Here is a 21,175-nt window from a genome sequence, read left to right on the forward strand (position 1 = left end):
GTTGAGTATTCTTAATTCAGACATCTGTAGTTCAAACCTTTTGAACATTATGACAGTGTTCAGAAAGTTTTAGATTTTGAATTAGGGATGCTCAACTAGTAAAGTCTGTACATATTCCAAAATCTGAAAAAGACCCAAATCTGAAACACTTCTGGTTCCAAGGATTGGATAAGGGATATTTAACCTATACCTAGTATATGAGATTGCCATTAAAAATTCTCTGTAGGACTGATGCTGTAGCTCAGTAGTAGAGCACTTGCCTAGCATGGGCGAGCCACTGGGTTCGATCCTCAGCACCACATTAAAAAAAAAAAAAAAAAAGGATCCTCAGCACCTCATTAAAAAAAACAAACAAAAAAATCCAAAAGCAAATAAATAAAAACTAAAAGGTTAAATTTAAAAAATTTTTCTGTAATCTAATTCTTTCTTGATTTTTTTTTCTTCTTATTTTGGAGTCATGATAGAAAGAAAATAGACAGCCTAAGTAACTATTGATCAGTCAGTAATTATTAGTTACCCGAAGTTTGTCCAACTTTTTGTAAGACAGTCATAGTCTGCTACTTGTTCCTGTTCTAGGAAAAAAAGCCCGCACATTTGACTTGGAAGCTATGTTTGAGCAAACTCGAAGAACAGCTGTGGAAAGAAGTCGGAAAACACTGGGTAAGTAGTTTAGATAGTTGTCCTTTTCCTTTTATTGGTTTAAATACTGTCTATCATTTACAAAACTATTTTGACAGTTAAAAGAGAAAAAAAAATTCAAAGTTGTTAAAGGACCACATGTGCTGGTTCTTTGGCAAGCAGAACTTGAATTTTTTATTTTATTTTATTTTTAAACACTGTAAAAGTTGCACCTAACTAGGGTAGAAAGGTCTGCATTCTAAAGTCTTTTAAAAGTGTGTTCTGTGAACAAATAAGGATTCTCAGTTAATTTATAGGAATCAGAATAGCAGTTTCTTTATTACCTCTCCTCCCACCTCTGTCTGACTCTCATTTCATTTTTTTCTTTCCTGCTTACAGCGGAACCAGTATTTGGAAGGCTGGGCCAGAGGTGGCTCTCAGAGCTGTATACACCACTGACTGTTGACCCAGACAGTATAGAAAATTGAGACATACAGTGAATGTGGCTGCTGCTGTTGAATCCCTGCTTTAATGAGTTGTATCAGACATTTAATGAAGGCCTTAATTTCCAGACTGGTTTGATACCATATGGTTGGCAGTTCTGGGTACCACCTCCGAGTCTTTGGAGAAGACTGACTCCTCTGCTTTCTTTGGATCTGATTCAGCTCATTCTTACGCTAGAGAAGGGGCTAGCAATCAGACAGACAGGACTTCTGGAAAAATTTAATTTAAATGAATATTGTTATCATACTTGTCATTGTTGGTTTAAAAATGATAAGTGGTTTAGTAGCAATATCTAACATTTAAACTGTGAGCTTGAAACAAAATATTTTTGGTCTCTGGAAGAAAACTGTGTGTGTGGCAAAAAGGCAACTATGTACATAGACTATTTTGTTTTTGTTTTTAACCTTCATTATGTGTGATTTCAAATCCACATGTACAGTAATTAACTACTATTTACCTATCACTCAGATTTTAACTACTGTTACAATTCATAGCCAGGCTTGGTGGCACAGACCTATAATTAGTGATTTGGGAGACTAAGAAAGAGGGATCACAAATTCAAGGCCATACTCAACAAGACCCTCAGCAACTTAGCAAGACCCTGACTCAAAATAAAAATAGAAAATGTCTGGGAATGTAGCTTAGTGGTAAAGCACCCCTGGGTTTAATCCCCAGTCCAAAAAGAAAAAAAAAGAAACAGGAAAAAGAAAAAAAAAAAGAGCTGTTCCATTTACTTCCTGTCTCTGATTACTTTGAGGCAAATCCTAGACATACTGTTTTATCTGTAAATATTTTAGTATGTATCTTAAAGCAATAAGGATCCTTATAAAAACTTAACCAGAATACTTTCTAAAAGATAGGAAAAAACAAACCGTTTTTCCTTTTCTCACCTCACATCTTAAAAACCAAATGTGTGCAAGTTTTTCCTTAAACATCAAGCAGTTCTTATATGAACACCAACTGGGTTTTCAGCAACTCAATTCATTTCTGAAACTACTTACCTGGAGACCTCCACAATACTGCCACCACTTCACTTGTTAATTGCAGGTCCCAGATTGTGACCTGTGTCTCTGATTCACTGACTATAAATTGGGGTTCTCATAACCCCTGCCTCCTCTAACTGTCCTCTGTGAGGACAACACAGAGCTCAGGGAAACACTTAACATTTACTGGTTTATAAAGGATATTCTAAAGGATAGAGATGAACAGCCAGGTGAAGTGATGTAGTGGGCAAGTTATGGGGTTTGGGTAGATGCAAGGTACACCAATCCCTAAGCTCCTCCACATGTTCAGTAACCCTGAAGTTCAACTGCAGATTTCAAGAGGTTTTAATAGAACTTAATCTCTAGCCAACCCCCCTTTTTTCCCAGAGTAGTTCTGTCCTGAGGCTATCTAGGGAACCTACCCTAATTTACCTCAGCATAAACTGGTGTAATCAAAAGGGGCTCCTAATGAAAACAAAAGACAGTTCCTGTCACTCAGAAAATTTCAAATGTTTTAAGGGCTCTGTAGTAGGGGGACAAAGATCAAATATATTTCATATTATATACTACAGTGCTATTATCACATCTAAAAAAATAAAAAATCAAACAGTTTTAATATCAGATGAGATACAAGGATGTTCTCTGAGGTATTTTTACAAACATTTCAAGCATTTATAAATATTTTCATGAGTACTTATGCTGTCACAATTTTGGTATATTGTATTTAGTTCTTTATGAATGTCATACAAAATGCTCCTGAACAGGGATATATGTTATTTAGCCATATAAGTTTTGTAGTCCCAGCAAAATAGGTTCTTGGTATATATTTGAGAAATTGAATTGGATTTAGAAGTGTAATACTACCCTTAAAAAAAAAAAAAATCCTTTCTATCCAGAGAGTATTTTAAGGTGACACAATCCATTGAAAAGAACTTAGCATATGGAGTTGGAGAATCTGGGTTTGAAGTTCAGCCCCACAGTCTACTAGACGAATAAAACTGGATGGGTTATCTAATGTCTGATCCTTAAATTCCCTGTTAGGTGGATAAGATCAGATCTATCTTAGAAGGTTCTTGAAGGGAATAATGTGTTGGGCATAGTATCTTGTAAATAGTAGAGTAAACCTTTTATGTATCATTTTTAATTCCTATTATTTTTCTTCATAAATCATGTATGTGGGCTGGGGTTGTGGCTCAGTGGTAGAGTGCTTGCTTAGCATGTGTGAGGCACTGGGTTCGATTCTTGGCACCACATATAAATGAATAAAGTTCTATCAACATCTAAAAAGTATATTAAAAAAAAGTATGTATGCACTCTACCTAAGAGAAATTTCAGAGTCATTAGCTTTTTACATTTCTGAAAAATTTTCTCAAGACCATTCTTAGACACTTATGAACAAGTTGACTATATTAAACTTTCTTGATTTAGTGTTATATTTTTGGACTGCTGTTTCTACCCCTGATTTTAACATGAATCTGTGTTGAACGTCTCTTTGAAAGATCTGCTTAGCGTTAGTATGCAAATGGAAAATGTGATTTGGGATAATCATCACTGTCATCACTGTCGGGGAAATTATTCATTGGGAGTCATTATTTTTGAGTTTGGACAATTTTGGCAACTAAATTACATTCAGACAATAGGATTGATGTACAATTTGACTTTAAAATTGGCAAATTTTAATGTAGGCATTATTAATTTCATGACTGGTATTGGGGTCTTTACCTAGGCATTGGCTCATACTTGGGAAAACAAGACCTTAACACTTTTTTTTCTCTCTTAAGATGTTTTTAGTTAGTGACACAATTAGAAATAGAACCCAGTATAACTGTGTTTTGCAGAAAAAGTATAATTATACTTTGCAGTTTTCATCATATAAAAAATTGCATTGATACACATATAGTTTTACAGGCTATGTTTTAAATCAAAATGCAGTCTGTAAAAAATAAAAAATAAATACTTTTAATAGTAAGTTTAATTGTCTTTGTATGTGTGTGTGAGCTGTTTCGGTTGCTAAATGCTCTAGTAGGAAGGATGAATTACTATAAAATCTTAAGTGTTATAAAGTGTCTAGAAATTGTACAAATTGTTTTAAAATGTCCCTTATGTTCCTGAAAGCTATAAGACATGAAAGACATAGACCCTTTTAAAAATCGTGAGGAAATAAATGGGGAAGAAAAATTTTCTTTTATTCAGATGCTTAATTTGGGTGTGGTTATGCTTTGGATAAATTATAAATTTTTCTGTTACTTGACTAGAAAAAACTGCTTTAAGGTAGGATTTGAATATAATTTCAATGAATGCCTTAATGATCCTGAGAGATATTGTTACAGAAATTTCAGAAATTAGACAATTTTTGGAAGAATTTTATTTTTCCTGAAACATTTTTCCTGTCCAGCTAAATTCTTCCTCATCCTATGAGTCTATGTTATGTTTTACCTTTTCTTGGAATTGTTTTAATACCTCTTGGCATCATAATTGTTTCTTGCCTGTATTTTTATAAAACTTTAAGAAATATTATAAAATTTATTTTAGTATTGTTAGTGTCTGAGGCTACAATTTTGTTCTTTGTTTTTATATGTACAGTACCTGACAGGTTGATCCGAAGTATTACATCCCTAAATATTTAATGGAGAAATGTGGTTAATGTAATTAAAACATTCTCATCTAGTTTCTTATTTCTTAATATTTTATCAGTAAACAGATTTAAAATTTTATGAAATTGGTAGGCCAATGAGTTCTTAAAAATTAACAAAATCCAAATAAAACATTTCAGCAGGATTTAAGTACTGTGGATAAAGGAACATAATGATTAGAAAACATTTATTTTTAACTTATATTTCTAGTAATTTTATTTCCTTTACAGTTTATCTTATCCCATTTCTTCCTAATTACGTAGTTACTATAGTGATTGACTCTGAAATTTTTAGGTGCTGAATTGCATTTATTGGAATTTGCAGTTTCTGTGACTCAGTCCAGATGGGACATGGTAGTTTTGGATAATTTGCTGTTAACTTAAAGTTGAATAGATATGGGATGCTTTAAAATTTTTTTTTAAACAGAAATGGTTACCCCAAAGTAATGGCTACAGGGAGGAGCACAGCTTTGTCTGAAGCATAATGCTGCCTCCCATCTGGAGAAAATTGTGATTTTCTTAGCAAGGAAAAGATACTGAGTCACAAATTATTAGCTGTGTACACTTTGCTATTGCTTAACTGTACACAGCTAATAATTTCTGCCTCAGAATCATCCTCATTATGGACAGAATTGGCCCTAAGACCCAGATAAGCTGAGAGTACGAATGTCCCTTCAACCCATAAGTGGTGGAGGAATGACTGAAAGCAGGATGAGGGAAGGAGTCAAACTGGCTCATTCTAAAAGCTGGACACTATGCTTCTGTTTAAAAAAATTTTCAGCCTCATCTATAGAAGAATACAGGATTATTGACTCTTGACCCACATCAGTTCAATGGAAAAAATCAGCTTGAACTGGAGCTGTAGTGTTTGCCTTGCCTCTTCCTGGAGGGTTTTTGTCTTCCATATTCTACCTGAAAGACTTGTTCCTTGTTGATACTTGCTGATTATTTCTTTGTACATCTTTCACATTCCAGCCACAAGACACTAAAGAATACAACATTGCAGTTAATAAACGCCCTTTGCTACTGCTTAACTGGATATACAATACTGTATTTCATTATCAAAATGAAGGACAGAATGTTAAAGATTTTCTCAGGTTATTGAGAAAGGTAGCAACTGAGAATCAAACTATGTAATTCTTTTTCTTTTTCTTTTCAGTACTGGGGATTGAACTCAGGGGTGTTCTACCACTGTGCTACATCCCAGTCCTTTTTATTTTCTATTTTGAGATAGGATTTTGCTAAATTGCTAAGGATGACCTCAGACTTGTGATCCTCTTTTGCCTAAGACTCCTGAGTAGCTGAGATTAGAAGTATGTGACATATAATTCTTTTCCTACCTATGTGCCCTCCCTGGTTGCCAAGTGAGATTATCAGAGGAAAAAAATTTAAATTTGTGAATAACTTTTTTTCCTTTTAAAAATATACAACTCTAGAAATCTAATAAAGGGGAAAATTTCTTAGGATTTTGGTAGATAGTCTTGACTAAAAATCCAATTCATAAATGAACAAAGCACAGTTTCTGGTTTAAAGTGTTACAAGTAAATTACCTAGAATCTTACCTTTGGAATCTTTTTTACATATCACCTTCTTTGTCAATTTATGTAGTGCCTTCATGGTTTATAGACTATTCACATGCTAATTTTACACAGCAATATTTTCCACAGTTCTACATTTTCCATCTGTTTTTACTGTTTGCATTTTATGTTGGTATGCAATAATTTTGTTCAGTTTTTCCCATTGATCATTTAGGTTAGTAATTTTTTTCAACTTTATTGTGGTAAAATATAAGATAATTGATCATTCTAACCATTAATTAAATGTTTAGTTTTGTGCACTATTAACACCATTCTGTTCATCTCATAAAACTAAAATTTTATACCTATTAAATAATAACTTCTTGTTCCTCCTCCCCCGAACTCCTAGCAACTCGCCATTCTGCTTTTTGTCTCCGATTTTGACTACTCTGTATCACCTTATGCATCATATAGTATTTGTATTGGTATCATACAGTAGTTATCTTTCTTTGATTTATTTCACTTAGCACAGCATCCTTAAGGTTCATCCAACTTGAATTTCCTTTTCATGGTCTGAAAAATATTCCATTGTATGGATATACCACATGCTTATCCTTTCCTCTGTAGATGGACACTTTTTTCCTTCCACATTTTAGCTGTTGCGAGTAATGGTGCTATGAACATGGATTCACAAACACTTCTTAAAATCCTGTTTTCAATTTTTCTGAATAGATTTTTTTTCCAGAAGTAAATTGCTGGATCACATGGTAATTCTGTGTTTAACTTCTTAAGGAACTACCATTGTTCTCCATAGTGGCTGGGCCAAGACTAATTTGCTATTAATGGTAATGCTCTAAGTCACATTTTAAGTTTTGAAGACTAACTGTTGGAATTTTTTTAAAAAAATCTTTTCAGAAGCAAGAGAAAAAGAAGAAGAAATGAACAGAGAGAAAGAATTAAGAAGACAAAGTGAAGATATTGAACCCACACCATCAGGCTCCAATATGGCCAGAGATTGCTCAAAATCATTATCCAGGTGCCTGATTCTCTCAGAAGGCTTCTATTAAACTGTTGTTTTTCTAGATGTTCATAACACAATTTATACAAAGTTCCTGATATTAAAAACTTATATAAAAGGCCGAAACAGGAGGATCACTAGTTCAGCCTCAGCAAAAGCCTAGTTCAGCCTCAGCAAAAGCAAGGCCCTAAGCAACTCAGTGGGACCCTATCTCTAAATAAAATACAAAAAAGGGGTGGGGATGTGGCTCAGTAGTCAAGTGCCCCTGAGTTCAATCCATGGTACCCACCCCCATCCCCCCCAAAAAAGAAAACTTACGTAAGAGGCAATTATTTATCCCTGGACCATGAAAAAGTCCTATGTCCTATTGATATTGATGGGATTTTTATTTATTTATTTATTTATTTATTTATTTATTTATTACTGGAGATTGAACCCAGGGATACTTTGCCTCTGAGCTACATTCCCAGCTCTTTATATTTTTTATTTTGAGACAGGTTCTCACTGAGTTTCTTAAGGCCTTACTGAGTTGCTGAGGTTGGTCTTGAACTTGTGATTCTCATGCTTTAACCTCCTGTGTTGCTAGTGATACAGGCATGCGCCACTTTGTTCAGCTCAATGGGATTTTAAAAAAATATTTCTTATGATATAATGTTTAAATCTATGCATTTTAAAAATTAAAGTGAAATTTAATACTAATCTCATTATTAAGAACTTTAAAGAGCATGAACATAGGATAGATACCAAATTTGGATGGAATAATAAAGAACTCGAATGTTTAGATTATTATTACTGTTATTTTTGTGGTGCTGAGAATCAAAGCCAGAGCCTTGTTCAGTTTAGGTAAGTCTTTTATCACTGAACTATATCCCTGTCCTAGATACATTTTTAATTGTCAAATTGGTTCTATAAACTTTTCATTGTTTAAATATAATATGCTGGACAAAAAGTACCATTGAATTGACTTTTCTCTCCTTGGAGAAAAACGTGTAAATACAAAAATATCACTCATACTATATAGTTTCATTTTTTTTTTTTTTTTTTTGCTCATGTCTTCTCTGGTGTAGATCTTTAGTATCTCAGTGTAGACTCTTGAGGAGAATCTTAACTCTATAATAATCTTGGCATTTTCTAGAGTTTGTTTTTATAGGGAAGCAGAATGGGACTTGAAATCCAAGTCTCCCTTTTAATTTTTTGGTATTGGGATTGAACCCAGGGACAATTTGCCACTGAGCAACACTCCAGCCCTTTTTATTATTTATTTATTTATTTATTTTTTATTGTAAACAAATGGGATACATGTTGTTTCTCTGTACATGGCATACAGGCATACCATTTATGTAATCATAAATTTACATAGGGTAATGTTGTTTGATTCATTCTGTTATTTTTTTTCCTTCCCCCTCACCCCTCCTACCCCTCTTTTCCCTCTATACAGTCCTTCCTTCCTCCATTCTTGCCCCCCTCCCTAACCCTAACTCTAACCCTAACATAACCCCTCCCACCCCCCATTATGTGTCATCATTCACTTATTAGCGATATCATTCTTCCTTTGGTTTTTTGAGATTGGCTTATCTCACTTAGCATGATATTCTCCAATTTCATCCATTTGCCTGCAAATGCCATAATTTTATCATTCTTTATGGCGGAGTAATATTCCATTGTATATATGTACCACAGTTTCTTTATCCATTCATCAATTGAAGGACATCTAGGTTGGTTCCACAATCTGGCTATTGTGAACTGAGCAGCAATGAACATTGATGTGGCTGTATCTCAGTAGTATGCTGATTGTAAGTCCTTTGGATATAGGCCAAGGAATGGGATAGCTGGGTCAAATGGTGGTTCCATTCCAAGTTTTCTAAGGAGTCTCCACACTGCTTTCCAGAGCGGCTGCACTAATTTGCAGCCCCACCAGCAATGTATGAGTGTACCTTTCTCCCCACATCCTCGCCAACACCTGTTGTTGCTTGTATTCTTGATAATCTCCATTCTAATTGGGGTGAGATGGAATCTTAGGGTGGTTTTAATTTGCATTTCTCTTATTACTAGAGATGTTGAACATTTTTCCATATGTTTGTTGATTGCTTGTAGATCTTCTTCTGTGAAGTGTCTGTTCATTTCCTTAGCCCATTTGTCAATTGGATTATTTGCATTCTTGGTGTAGAGTTTTTTGAGTTCTTTATAGATTTTGGAGATTAGTGCTCTATCTGAAGTATGATTGGCAAAGATTTTCTCCCACTCTGTAGGCTCTTTCTTTGCATTGCTGAGAGTTTCCTTTGCTGAGAGAAAGCTTTTTAGTTTGAATCTATCCCAGGTATTGATTCTTGCTTTTATTTCTTGTGCTATGGGAGTCCTGTTGAGGAAGTCTGGTCCTAAGCCGACATGTTGAAGCTCTGGACCTACTTTTTCTTCTATAAGATGCAAGGTCTCTGGTCTGATTCCAAGATCCTTGATCCATTTTGAGTTTAGTTTTGTGCATGGTGAGAGATATGGGTTTAGTTTCATTCTGTTGCATATGGATTTCCAATTCTCCCAGCACCATTTGTTGAAGAGGCTATCTTTTCTCCATTGCATATTTTTGGCCCCTTTGTCTAGTATGAGAAAATGGTATTCATTTGGGTTTGTGTCCGTGTCCTCTATTTTGTTCCATCGATCCACCTTTCTATTTTGGTACCAATACCATGCCGTTTTTGTTACTATTGCTTTGTAGTAGAGTTGAAGATCTGGTATTGCGATACCCCCTGCTTCACTCTTTCTGCCAAGGATTGCTTTAGCTATTCTGGATTTTTTATTCTTCCAGATGAATTTCATAATTGCTTGCTCTTTTTCTGTAAGGTACATCATTGGGATTTTAATTGGAATTGCATTGAATCTGTATAGCACTTTTGGTTGTATGGCCATTTTGACAATATTAATTCTTCCTATCCAAGAACATGGGAGATCTTTCCATCTTCTGAGGTTTTCTTGAATTTCTTTCTTTAGTGTTCTGTAGTTCTCACTGTAGAGGTCTTTCACCTCTTTTGTGAGATTGATTCCCAAGTATTTTATTTTTTTCGAAGCTATTGTGAATGGGGTAGTTTTCCTAATTTCTCTTTCTGAAGATTCATCGCTTATGTATAAAAATGCCTTAGAGTTATGTGCATTGATCTTATATCCCGCTACTTTACTGAATTCACTTATGAGATCTAACAGTTTTGTGGTGGAATTTCCTGGTTCCTCTAAGTATACAATCATATCATCAGCAAATAGGGATAGTTTGAGTTCTTCTTTTCCTATTCGTATCCCTTTAATTTCTTTGGTCTGTCTAATTGCTCTGGCTAGAGTTTCAAGGACGATATTGAATAGAAGTGGTGAAAGAGGTCATCCCTGCCTTGTTCCAGTTTTTAGAGGGAATGCTTTCAGTATTTCACCATTTAGAATAATATTAGCCATGGGCTTAGCATAGATGGCCTTTACAATGTTAAGGAATGTTCCCACTATCCCTATTTTTTCTAGTGTCTTGAGCATGAAGGGATGCTGTATTTTATCAAATGCTTTTTCTGCATCTATTGAAATAATCATGTGATTCTTGACTTTAAGTCTATTGATATGGTGAATTATATTTATTGATTTCTGGATGTTGAACCAATCTTGCATCCCTGGGATGAAAGCCACTTGATCATGGTGCACCATCTTTTTAACATATTTTTGTATGCGATTTGCTAAAATTTTGTTTAGAATTTTTGCGTCGATGTTCATTAAGGATATTGGTCTGAAATTTTCTTTCCTCGATGTGTCTCTGTCTGGTTTAGGTATCAGGGTAATATTGGCTTCATAGAATGAGTTTGGGAGGGTTCCCTCCTCTTCTATTTTATGGAATACTTTGAGAAGTATTGGAATGAGCTCTTCTTTAAAGGTTTTGTAGAACTCGGCTGAGAACCCATCAGGTCCCGGACTTTTCTTTGTTGGTAGGCTTTTGATGACTTCTTCTATTTCATTACTTGAAATTGGTCTATTTAAATTGTGTATGTCCTCCTCATTCAGTTTAGGCAATTCATATGTCTCTAGAAACCTGTTGATGTCTTTGAAATTTTCTATTTTGTTGGAGTATAGATTTTCAAAATAGCTTCTAATTATGTTTTGTATTTCAGTCGTGTCTGTTGTGATATTTCGTTGTTCATTCCGAATTTTAGTGATTTGGGTTTTCTCTCTTCTCTTTGTTAGTGTGGCTAAAGGTTTATCAATTTTGTTTATTTTTTCGAAGAACCAACTATTTATTTTGTCAATTTTTTGTATCGTTTCTTTTGTTTCAATTTTGTTGATTTCAGCTCTGAGTTTATTTCCTGTCTTCTACTACTTTTGGTGTTGGTCTGTTCTTCTTTTTCTAGGGCTTTGAGCTGTAGTGTTAGGTCGTTTATTTTTTGAGTTTTACTTCTTTTATTAAATGCGCTCCATGAAATAAATTTTCCTCTAAGTACTGCTTTCATAGTGTCCCAGAGATTTTGATATGATGTTTCTTTGTTCTCATTTACCTCTAAGAATTTTTAAATTTCCTTCCTAATATCTTCTGTTATCCATTCATCATATAATAGCATATTGTTTAATCTCCAGGTGTTGGAGTAGTTTCTGTTTTTTACTCTTTCATTTATTTCTAACTTCAATCCATTATGATCTGATAGAATACAAGGTAGTGTCTCTATCTTCTTGTATTTGCTAACATTAGCTTTGTGGCATAATATATGGTCTATTTTAGAGAAGGATCCATGTGGTGCTGAGAAGAAAGTGTATTCGCTCTTGGTTGGATGGTATATTCTATAAATGTCTGTTAAGTCTAAATTATTGATTGTGTTATTGAGATCTATGGTTTCTTTGTTCAATTTTTGTTTGGAAGATCTGTCCAGAGGTGAGAGAGGCGTGTTAAAATCAACCTAGTATTATTGTGTTACGGTCTATTTGGTTTCTAAAATTGAGAAGGATTTGTTTGACATACATGGATGAGCCACTGATTGGGGCATAGATGTTTATGATTGTTATATCTTGATGATTTATGCTTCCCTTAAGCAGTATGAAATGTCCTTCTTTATCCCTTCTGAGTAACTTTGGCTTGAAGTCCACATTATCTGAAATGAGGATGGATACTCCAGCTTTTTTGCTGAATCCATGTGCGTGGTGGTAGGTTTTTTCCCACCCTTTCACCTTTAGTCTGTGGGTATCTTATTCTAAGAGGTGAGTCTTTTGCAGGCAACATATTGTTGGATCCTTGTTTTTAATCCAATCTGCCAGTCTATGTCTTTTGATTGATGAATTCAGGCCATTAACATTCAGGGTTATTATTGAGATATGATTTGTATTCCCAGTCATTTGGTTCATATTTAAAATTTTTGACACATCTTGGTTCCTCCTTTATTTGACAGTTCCTTTAGGATAGTTCTTCCCTTTGCTGATTTGCTTCTTTGTTTTTTATCTCTTCCTCATGGAATATTTTGCTGAGAATGTTCTGTAATGCTGGCTTTCTTTTTGTAAATTCTTTTAGCTTTTGTTTATCATGGAAGGATTTTATTTCATCGTCAAATTTGAAGGTAAGTTTTGCTGGGTATAAGATTCTTGGTTGGCATCCATTTTCTTTCAGAGCTTGAAAAATGTTGTTCCAGGCCCTTCTAGCTTTTAGGGTCTGGATTGAAAAATCTGTTGATATCCGTATTGGTTTCCCCCTGAATGTAATTTGGTTCTTTTCTCTCACAGCCTTTAAAATTCTGTCTTTATTTTGTATGTTAGGTATTTTCATTATAATGTGCCTTCGTGTGGGTCCGTTGTAATTTTGTGTATTTGGAGTCCTATAAGCCTCTTGAACTTGATTTTCCATTTCATTCTTCATATTTGGGAAATTTTCTGATATTATTTCATTGAATAGATTGTTCATTCCTTTGGCTTGTTTCTCTAAGCCTTCCTCAATCCCAATAATTCTCCAATTTGGCCTTTTCATGATATCCCGTAGTTCTTGGAGATTCTGTTCATGATTTCTTACTATCTTCTGTGTTTGTTCAACTTTGTTTTCAAGGTTAAATATTTTGTCTTCAATATCTGAGGTTCTGTCTTCCAGGTGTTCTATCCTATTGGTCATGCTTTCTATGGAGTTCTTAATTTGGTTTATTGTTTCCTTCATTTCAAGGATTTCTGTTTGGTTTTTTTTCAATATCTCTAACTCTTTATTGAAATGATCTTTTGCTTCCTGTATTTGCTCTTTTAACTGTCGATTGGAGCTATCATTCAATGCCTGCATTTGCTCTTTCATCTCATCATTCAATGCCTTCATTTGCTCTTTCATCTCATCGTTTGCTTCCCTGATCATTTTAATTATGTACATTCTGAACTCCCTTTCTGTCATTTCTTCTGCCATGCTGTCGTTGGATTTTATTGATGTAACATCTAGATTTGTTTGGGGCATTTTCTTCCCTTGTTTTCTCATATTTTTCAGGAATCAGTGGGTCATTAAGATATTGCAGATACCTCTATTGACTTATAATGTTCCTGAAGATTTCTAGTATATCCCCTCTTATCCTTCAGTAGCCTGAAGTCTTAGAGGAAGTTGATAATGCGGTGCTCCACAAGGAAGCTGCCTCTCTAGGGTTGGTGACCCTCAGGTGGGGTATATTCCCTGGTAGTGGGCAGAGGTGCCTCCACTTGTTGACCAATGGTCATCCAAAGGGGAACTAGGCTGCAGTCTGAGGCAAGTCCTGTTTGTGCCTGTGTCTCTGGTTTTACCGTACTTGTGGAAAATCCTCACCTGGTGGGAAGATTCACCCGGTGGGGAGGTCTCGCTGGTCAGTTCCCCTCCTGGAGGTTCCCCTCAATCTACAACTACCGCCTGAGGAGGGCAGCCTTCCTAGGCAACGTTCCCAGGGGCCCGGACCTACCTCCTGGGCCTGGGAGCCTCACCCTTCACAGACGAGTCTCCTTAGGCTGCCTCTCCTCAGAGAAGCTGCCCGCAGTCCTGGAAACTTCGCTTCGCCCCTACGCGTGTCTCTGTGCCGCTCTTCCAGCAAGATGCCGCCTACGTCCTGGGACCCTGCTCTGCACCTAATTGCCTGGCTATGCGGCCCCTCCTCTGAGCCGCCACCTGGAACCCCGTACTATAGCTCTGAGTCCCAGAGACCCGCCACACACCTCTTCCTCTGGACAGCCGCCAGGTGTTCCGACGCAGTCACTAGGAGTCTAAGCAACTCACTTCGCGTCTCCTTCTCCCGCCAACCGCCTGTAGCCCTAGGCAGTAACTCCGAGTCTAAGTGACCCGCCCTGTTCCTCCTCCTCCTCGGGTAGCCCCCCAAGTGTTCAGGAGTGGTCGCTCGGAGACCAAGCGACGCACCACGCTCCTCCTCCATGTAGGCCACCGGTGTTCAGGAGCGGTCGCTTTGAGTCCAAACAACTCACCACTCACCTCCTCCTCTGGCAACCGCCTGTGGCTCTGATGCAGTCACTCGTAGACCAAGTGACCCACCGCGCTTCTCCTCCGGGCAACCCCCTGGTGTTCAGAAGCGATCGCTCTGAGTCCAAACAGCTCGCCTCGCAGCTCCTCCTCTGGCAACCACCTGTGGCTCTGATGCAGTCACTCCTAGACCAAGCGACCCGCTGCACTTCTCCTCTTCCACCAGGCAGCCCCCCGGTGTTCAGAATCGATCACTTTGAGTCCAAACAGCTCCCCACACAGCTCCTCCTCAGGCAGCCGCCTGGAGCCCCAGTGGTTGCTCTGAGTCCAAGCGCTGTGCTGAGCCACCTCCTCTACGATGATCCCAGTTGTCCGTGTTTACCGCTCCAGTGGGGGGAGGGGCGTCTCGCTGAGCAACTCTACTTCATAAAGTTCCCTGCTTTCCGGGGCTACCGCCCCATCCGGGATGCCTCCCCAATGGGAGAGACTCACCCGGCGGCTTTGAGTTGGTCCCAAGTCTCTCGCTATCTCTTTTGGATCCTGTGTCCTGGAGCAACGTGAAATGCAGCTGCCCTCTAGTCCGCCATCTTGAAAAACCCCCTATAATTTATTTTGAAGCAGGGTTTTGCTAAGTTACTGAGAGCCTTGATAAATTGCTGAGGCTGACCTCAAACTTTCGGTCCTCTTTTCTTAGCCTCCTGTGCTGCTGTGATTAGAAGTGTATATCATTGTGCTTGCCCTGAGTCTTTCTTTTTATAACAATGCAACCCCAATACCTGTGTGTTTTCTCAGGAGCATATGGGTATCTTTGAATATATTAGTAAGGAGCAGGGGTTAGCAAACTTTTTCTATGAAATACTAGTGTGTTAGTTAGCTTTTCATTGCTCTGACAAAAATATCTGAGGAAATAAACTTAAAGGAGGAAAGATTTATTTTGGCTATTTCAGAGATTTCCGGTCATGGTTGCCTGACTCTATTGCTTTCGACCTGAGATGAGATAGAATATTAGGCCCAAAGGGTATGTATGGTGGAGGAAAATGGCTTACTGGAAAGTGTCTTGCCCTCTGTCAGTCAGGATGGAGAGAGATAAGAGAGATAGAGAGAGAGAGAGAAAGAGAGAGAGAGAAAGAGAGAGAGAGAAAATGATGCAAGGGCCCTGGGACAAGATATTCCTTTCTGTGATACATGCTCAGTGACCCACTGTAATGGTTAATTTGAATTGTCAACTTGCCTGGATTAAGAGATGCTGGTGATTAAGAGGCCTCTTAGTGTGTAGGAATGATTGGAATGTGGGATAGTGAACTGAAGTGGATCCCCTCCCTAAACGTGGGCCCACTGCCCAATAAGATGGAATAAAAGCTGGAAGAACAAGGAAGCAGATGCAGATGCAAGTTCGGTTCTTCTTGATTGCTGCTTCAATCATCTGAGGATATTGGATTCTTCTTCACTCTTCCACAGCGAACTCTGCCAGTGATTCTCCAGAGAACCCTGACTAATACAGAAATTGGTACCAGGAGTGGCTCTGTAGAAACAGAATTGTAAGGATTAAGTTCCTTAATTGGTTTTGTGGGTTATGGAGTTGGTTGTCTAAATTGGTTAGATCTAACGTTACTAAAGTCTTTCCTGCTGGTGGAGAGCACTGATAATCCATGGTGTGAACTGTTTAATGAGATTCACAAAGCATTTGATGCTCCCAATTCACTGCGTATAAAAAGCCAGGCATTTAGTGACTCTATACATGATACCTTTGAACAGTTCTGGAAAACTAAGAAATATGATATTTGTTGGTTGCTTCTAGCTTCATTGGACAGAGTAACAAAGGAGAATGATGAGCTCAGAAATTCAGTTTCTCAGCTGCAGACGCGCATAACTGATCTGAAAGCTGCTATGTTGTTATGAAGGAGACTTTTCTGTCTTATAGTCATAGGACTGAGGTTGCTGAAAACCAGACACAAACTCTCATCCTGCAGTTAACTGAATTAAGATGAAAGTTTAACTCTCAGCCTTGTAAGGTGTCTGTGTTAAAGTGAGAACACTGCTTGAAAAGAATGGGATCCTGCAAGTTGGGATGGAGAGGTATAGGAGGAGCCTGAAGGGAATGGGGACATTGAACTCCCATATTCTGATGAGTTTATTTTGCCAGAAGTTGTTGAGTCCCCACCCTTAGCCACAACTGAGGCATTCCTGCCCCACCCTTTGTGGCATTGGCTTCTCCACCCTCCCTGGAGTGAACTAATCCTGCTTTTCTTATGGAAATTGTAAAAACCTGTGATTCAGTTACTCAGCATGAAGATGTTGATACTACTCAGAACCCACCCTCACCACCCACTTTTGCCTCCAGGCCTATAACTAGATCCAGATCTAAGGAGGTCCCTAGAGGTGAGGTACAGAGTGTGACCTACAAGGAGGTACACTACACTCTGAAGGAACTTCTTGAGTTTTCTAGTTCGTACAAGCAGAGGTCTGGGGAACATGCATGGGAATGGATTTTAAGGGTGTGGGATAATGGTGGAAGAAACATAAACATAGATCAGACTGAATTTATTGATATTGGCCCATTAAGCATAGATTCTAGATTTAATGTAATCGCTCACAGTATTAAAAAAGGTACTAATGGTTTGTTTGGCTGGTTGGGTGAAGTATGGGTCTACAGATGGCCTACCATAAATGAACTAGAAATGCTTGACATCCCTTGGTTTACTGTTGATAGGGAATTCAGAGGCTCAGAGAGATTGGGATGCTGGAGTGGATCTGTCATGTACAACCTTTTCCTCCATACTTGGGGGATCCAGAAGATGTGAACTTCACCAAAACTATAGGAAACAAATTTGTGCGGGGGGCACCAGCATCCTTGAAGAGCTCTGTTGTTGCTCTTCTTTGTATGCCAGATCTTACTGTGGGAGCTACGGAAGAATTCAATGCAATGGGATTAATTGGATCTCAGAGAGGAAGGGGCCAAGTTGGAGTCCTCAATCACCAAAGACAGGGTGGTTGTAGTTGCCATAATGGACAGTAAAGGGGGAGAAATGGACCCAGTGTTCTGACTTGTGTAGATCTCTGGCGTTGGCTAATTAATCATGATGTTTCTAGAAGCCAAATAGATGGGAAACCCACCAAATTCTTACTTGACATATTTGAGCAGAAAAAGGCTAGGGCAAATGTATAAAAGTCTGCCCTAGATCATAAGAGCAGAATCACGGCCCCTCAACCACTTCCTGGATTTGAGTCAATTTACCGATCTAGAACCCCTTGAAAGAAGGGGAGGCCAGGTCCCTTGAAGAAAGACCCTGTTATAGTTCCATAAATATTTACTGTTAATTTTTCTCCCATCCTTCCCCAAAAGGACCTAAGGCCTTTTACTAGGGTAACTGTGCATTGGGGAAAGGCTATGATCAGACCTTTCAGGAACTACTAGACACAGGCTCTGAATTGACATTGATTGTGGGAAACCTGAAACGTCATTTTGGCCCTCCAGTAAAAGTAGGGGCTTATGGAGGTCAGGTGATCAATGGAGTTCTGGCCAAGGTCCAACTTACAGTGGGTCCAGTAGGTGCCTGAACTCATCCTGTGTGATTTCCCCAGTCCCTAAATGTAAAATTGGGATAGATATACTTAGCACTTGGCAAAATTCCCACATTGTTTTCCTTACTTGTGGAGCGAGGGCTATTATGAGGGCATATTATTATGGTGGGAAAGGCCAAATGGAAGCCTCTTGATTTGCCTATACTTGGGAAAATAATGAATCAAAAGCATTACCGCATTCTTGGAGGGATTGCAGAGATCAGTGCCACCATCAAGGACTTGAAGAATGCAGGGGTGGTGATTCTCACAACATCTCCATTTAACTCTCCTATTTGGCCTGGGTGGAAGATGTGTCTTAGACAATGACAGTTGATTATTGTAAGCTTAATCAGGTGGTGACTCCAATTGTAGCTGCTACACCAGATGTGGTTTCTTTGCTTGAACATCTCCTGGTACCTGATATGGGCTATTGATTTGACAAATGCTTTTTTCTCTATCCTGGTGCATAAGGACCACCAGAAACAATTTGCTTTCAGCTGGCAAGGCCAGCAATATACCTTCACTGTCCTTCCTCAGGGGTATGTCAGCTCTCCAGCACTGTGTCACAGCTTAGTTTGTAGAGATCTTGATTATCTTTCTCTCCCACAAGGAAATACACTGGTCCATTATATTGATAACATTATGTTGATTGGGCCAACTGAGCAGGAGGAAGTTACCACTTTGAACTCGCTAGTGGAGCATTTGTGTGTCTGAAGATGGGAAATAAATCCCACTAAAATTCAGGGGGCTTTAACTTCAGTAAAGTTTCTAGGAGTCCAGTGGTGTGGCTCCTGCTGAGATATTCCTTCTAAGGTGAAGGATAAGTTGTTGCATATGGCCCTTCCTACAAATAAGAAGGAAGCACAACTTCTGGTGGGCCTATTTGGATTTTGGAGGCAGCACATTCCTCACTTGGGTGTGTTACTTAAGCCTATCTACCCAGTGACTAGAAAAGCTTTTTGTTTTGAGTGGGGTCCAGAACAGGAGAAGGCTCTGCAACAGGTCCAGGCTGCTTTGTAGGCTGCTCTGCCACTTGGGCCATACGACCTGGCAGCCCAATGGTACTCAAAGTATCAGTGGCAAATAGGGACGCTGTCTGGAGCCTTTGGTAGGTCCCCTTAGGTGAATCACAGAGGAGGCCATTGGGATTTCAGAGCAAGGCCCTGCCATCATCTTCAGACAACTGCTCTACCTTTGAAAAACATTTCTTGTCCTGATACTGGGCCTTAGTGGAAACTGTGAACACTTGGCCATGGGTCACCAGGTTACTCTGCCACCTGAGATGCCCATCATGAACTGGGTGTTCTCTGACCCACCTAGCCATAAAGTTGGATGTGCACAATAGCACTCCATCATCAAGTGGAAGTGGTACATATGTGGTTAGGCATGGGCAGGACCCAAAGGTATAAGTAAATTGCATGAAGAAGTGGCCCAAATTCCCATAGTTCCTACTCCAGCTGCAGTACCTTCTGTCCCTCAGCATGAACCTATGGCTTCATGGGGTGTACCTTATGACCAATTAACAGAGGAAGAGAAGACTAGGGCCTGGTTCACAGATGGTTCTGCATGATATGCAGGTACCACCTGGAAATGGACAGCTGTAGCACTGCCGCCCCTTTCTGGAACAACCCTGAAGGACAGTGGTGAAGGGAAATCTTCACAATGGGCAGAACTTCGGGCAGTGTATCTGGTTATACATTTTGCCTGGAAGGAAAAATGGCCAGGTGTGTGACTACATCGACTCATGTGCTGTAGCCAGTAGTTTGTCTAGCTGGTCAGGGAACTGGAAAGAACATCATTGGAAAATTGGTGGCAAGGACATTTGGGGAAGAGGTATGTGGATAGACCTCTCTGAATGGGCAAAGGATTCAAAGATATTTGTGTTTCATGTAAATGCCTATCAAAAGGTGACCTTAGCAGAGGAGGATTTTAATAATCAGGCAGATAGGATGACCCGATCTGTGGATGGCAGTCAGCCTCTTTCCCCAATGGGCTCATGAACAAAGTGGTCATGGTGGCAGGGATGGCGGTTATCCATGGACTCAGCAGCATGGACTTCTCACCAAGGCCGATTTGGCTATAGCCACTGCTGAGTGCCAAATTTGCCAAAAGCAGAGACCAAAACTAAGCCCCTGATATGGCATCATTCCCCCGGGGAGATCAGCCAGCAACATGGTGGCAGGTTGATTATATTGGACCACTTCAATCATAGAAAGGGCAGCAGTTTGTCCTTACAGGAATAGACACTTGTTCTGGGTATGGATTTACCTTCCCTGCACGTAGAGCTTTATCCAAAACATCCATCCGTGAACTTACAGAATGCCTTATCCATTGTCATGGTATTTCACACAGCATTGCTTCGGACCAAGGAACTAACTTCACAGCCAAAGAAGTGAGGCAGAGGGCTCATGATCTTGGGATTCACTGGTCTTACCATGTTCCCCACCATCCTGAAGCAGCTAGTCTTGCAGGGCTAGGTTCTTCAGAAGGCTGTCTATTCTGAATCAGCATCGACTATATGGTACTATGTCTCCTTTTGCTAGAATTCATGGGTTCAGGAATCAAGGGGTGGAAATAGGAATGGTACTACTCACCATTATCCCTAGTAACCCACTAGGAAAGTTTTTGCTTCCTGTCCCTGCAACCTTAGGATCTGCAAGCCTAGAAGTCTTAATTCCAGAAGGAGGAATGTTTCAGCTAGGAAATACAACAATGATTTCATTAAACTGGAAGTTAAGGCTTCCCCCTGGCCACTTTGGGCTCCTCATGCCTCTGAGTCAACAGGCTGTGAAGGGAGTTAGGGTGCTGGTGGGGATGATTGACCCAGATTGCCAAGGGAACATTGAACTGTTAACTCTACAGTGGAAGTAAGGAAGCATACTCCTGGAGTGCAGGAGATCTCTTGCTGTATCTCTTAATGTTACCCTCTCCTGTTAT

The 21,175-nt window shown here is 38.9% G+C and overlaps 1 protein-coding gene across 1 annotated transcript in view; it reads left to right on the plus strand.

The window, feature by feature from the left end:
• Positions 1-21,175, plus strand: part of Wdr70 (WD repeat domain 70) — a 329,962-nt gene that overhangs the window by 3,448 nt on the left and 305,339 nt on the right. The window contains exons 3-4 of the mRNA XM_047556126.1: positions 577-660; positions 7,170-7,290. Of these exons, the coding sequence (XP_047412082.1) occupies positions 577-660; positions 7,170-7,290 (205 nt within the window). The remainder of the gene's footprint in view (positions 1-576; positions 661-7,169; positions 7,291-21,175) is intronic.

This window comes from Sciurus carolinensis, chromosome 6 (genome assembly GCF_902686445.1).
Source record: "Sciurus carolinensis chromosome 6, mSciCar1.2, whole genome shotgun sequence".
In the NCBI taxonomy this organism is placed as follows: Eukaryota; Metazoa; Chordata; class Mammalia; order Rodentia; family Sciuridae; genus Sciurus; species Sciurus carolinensis.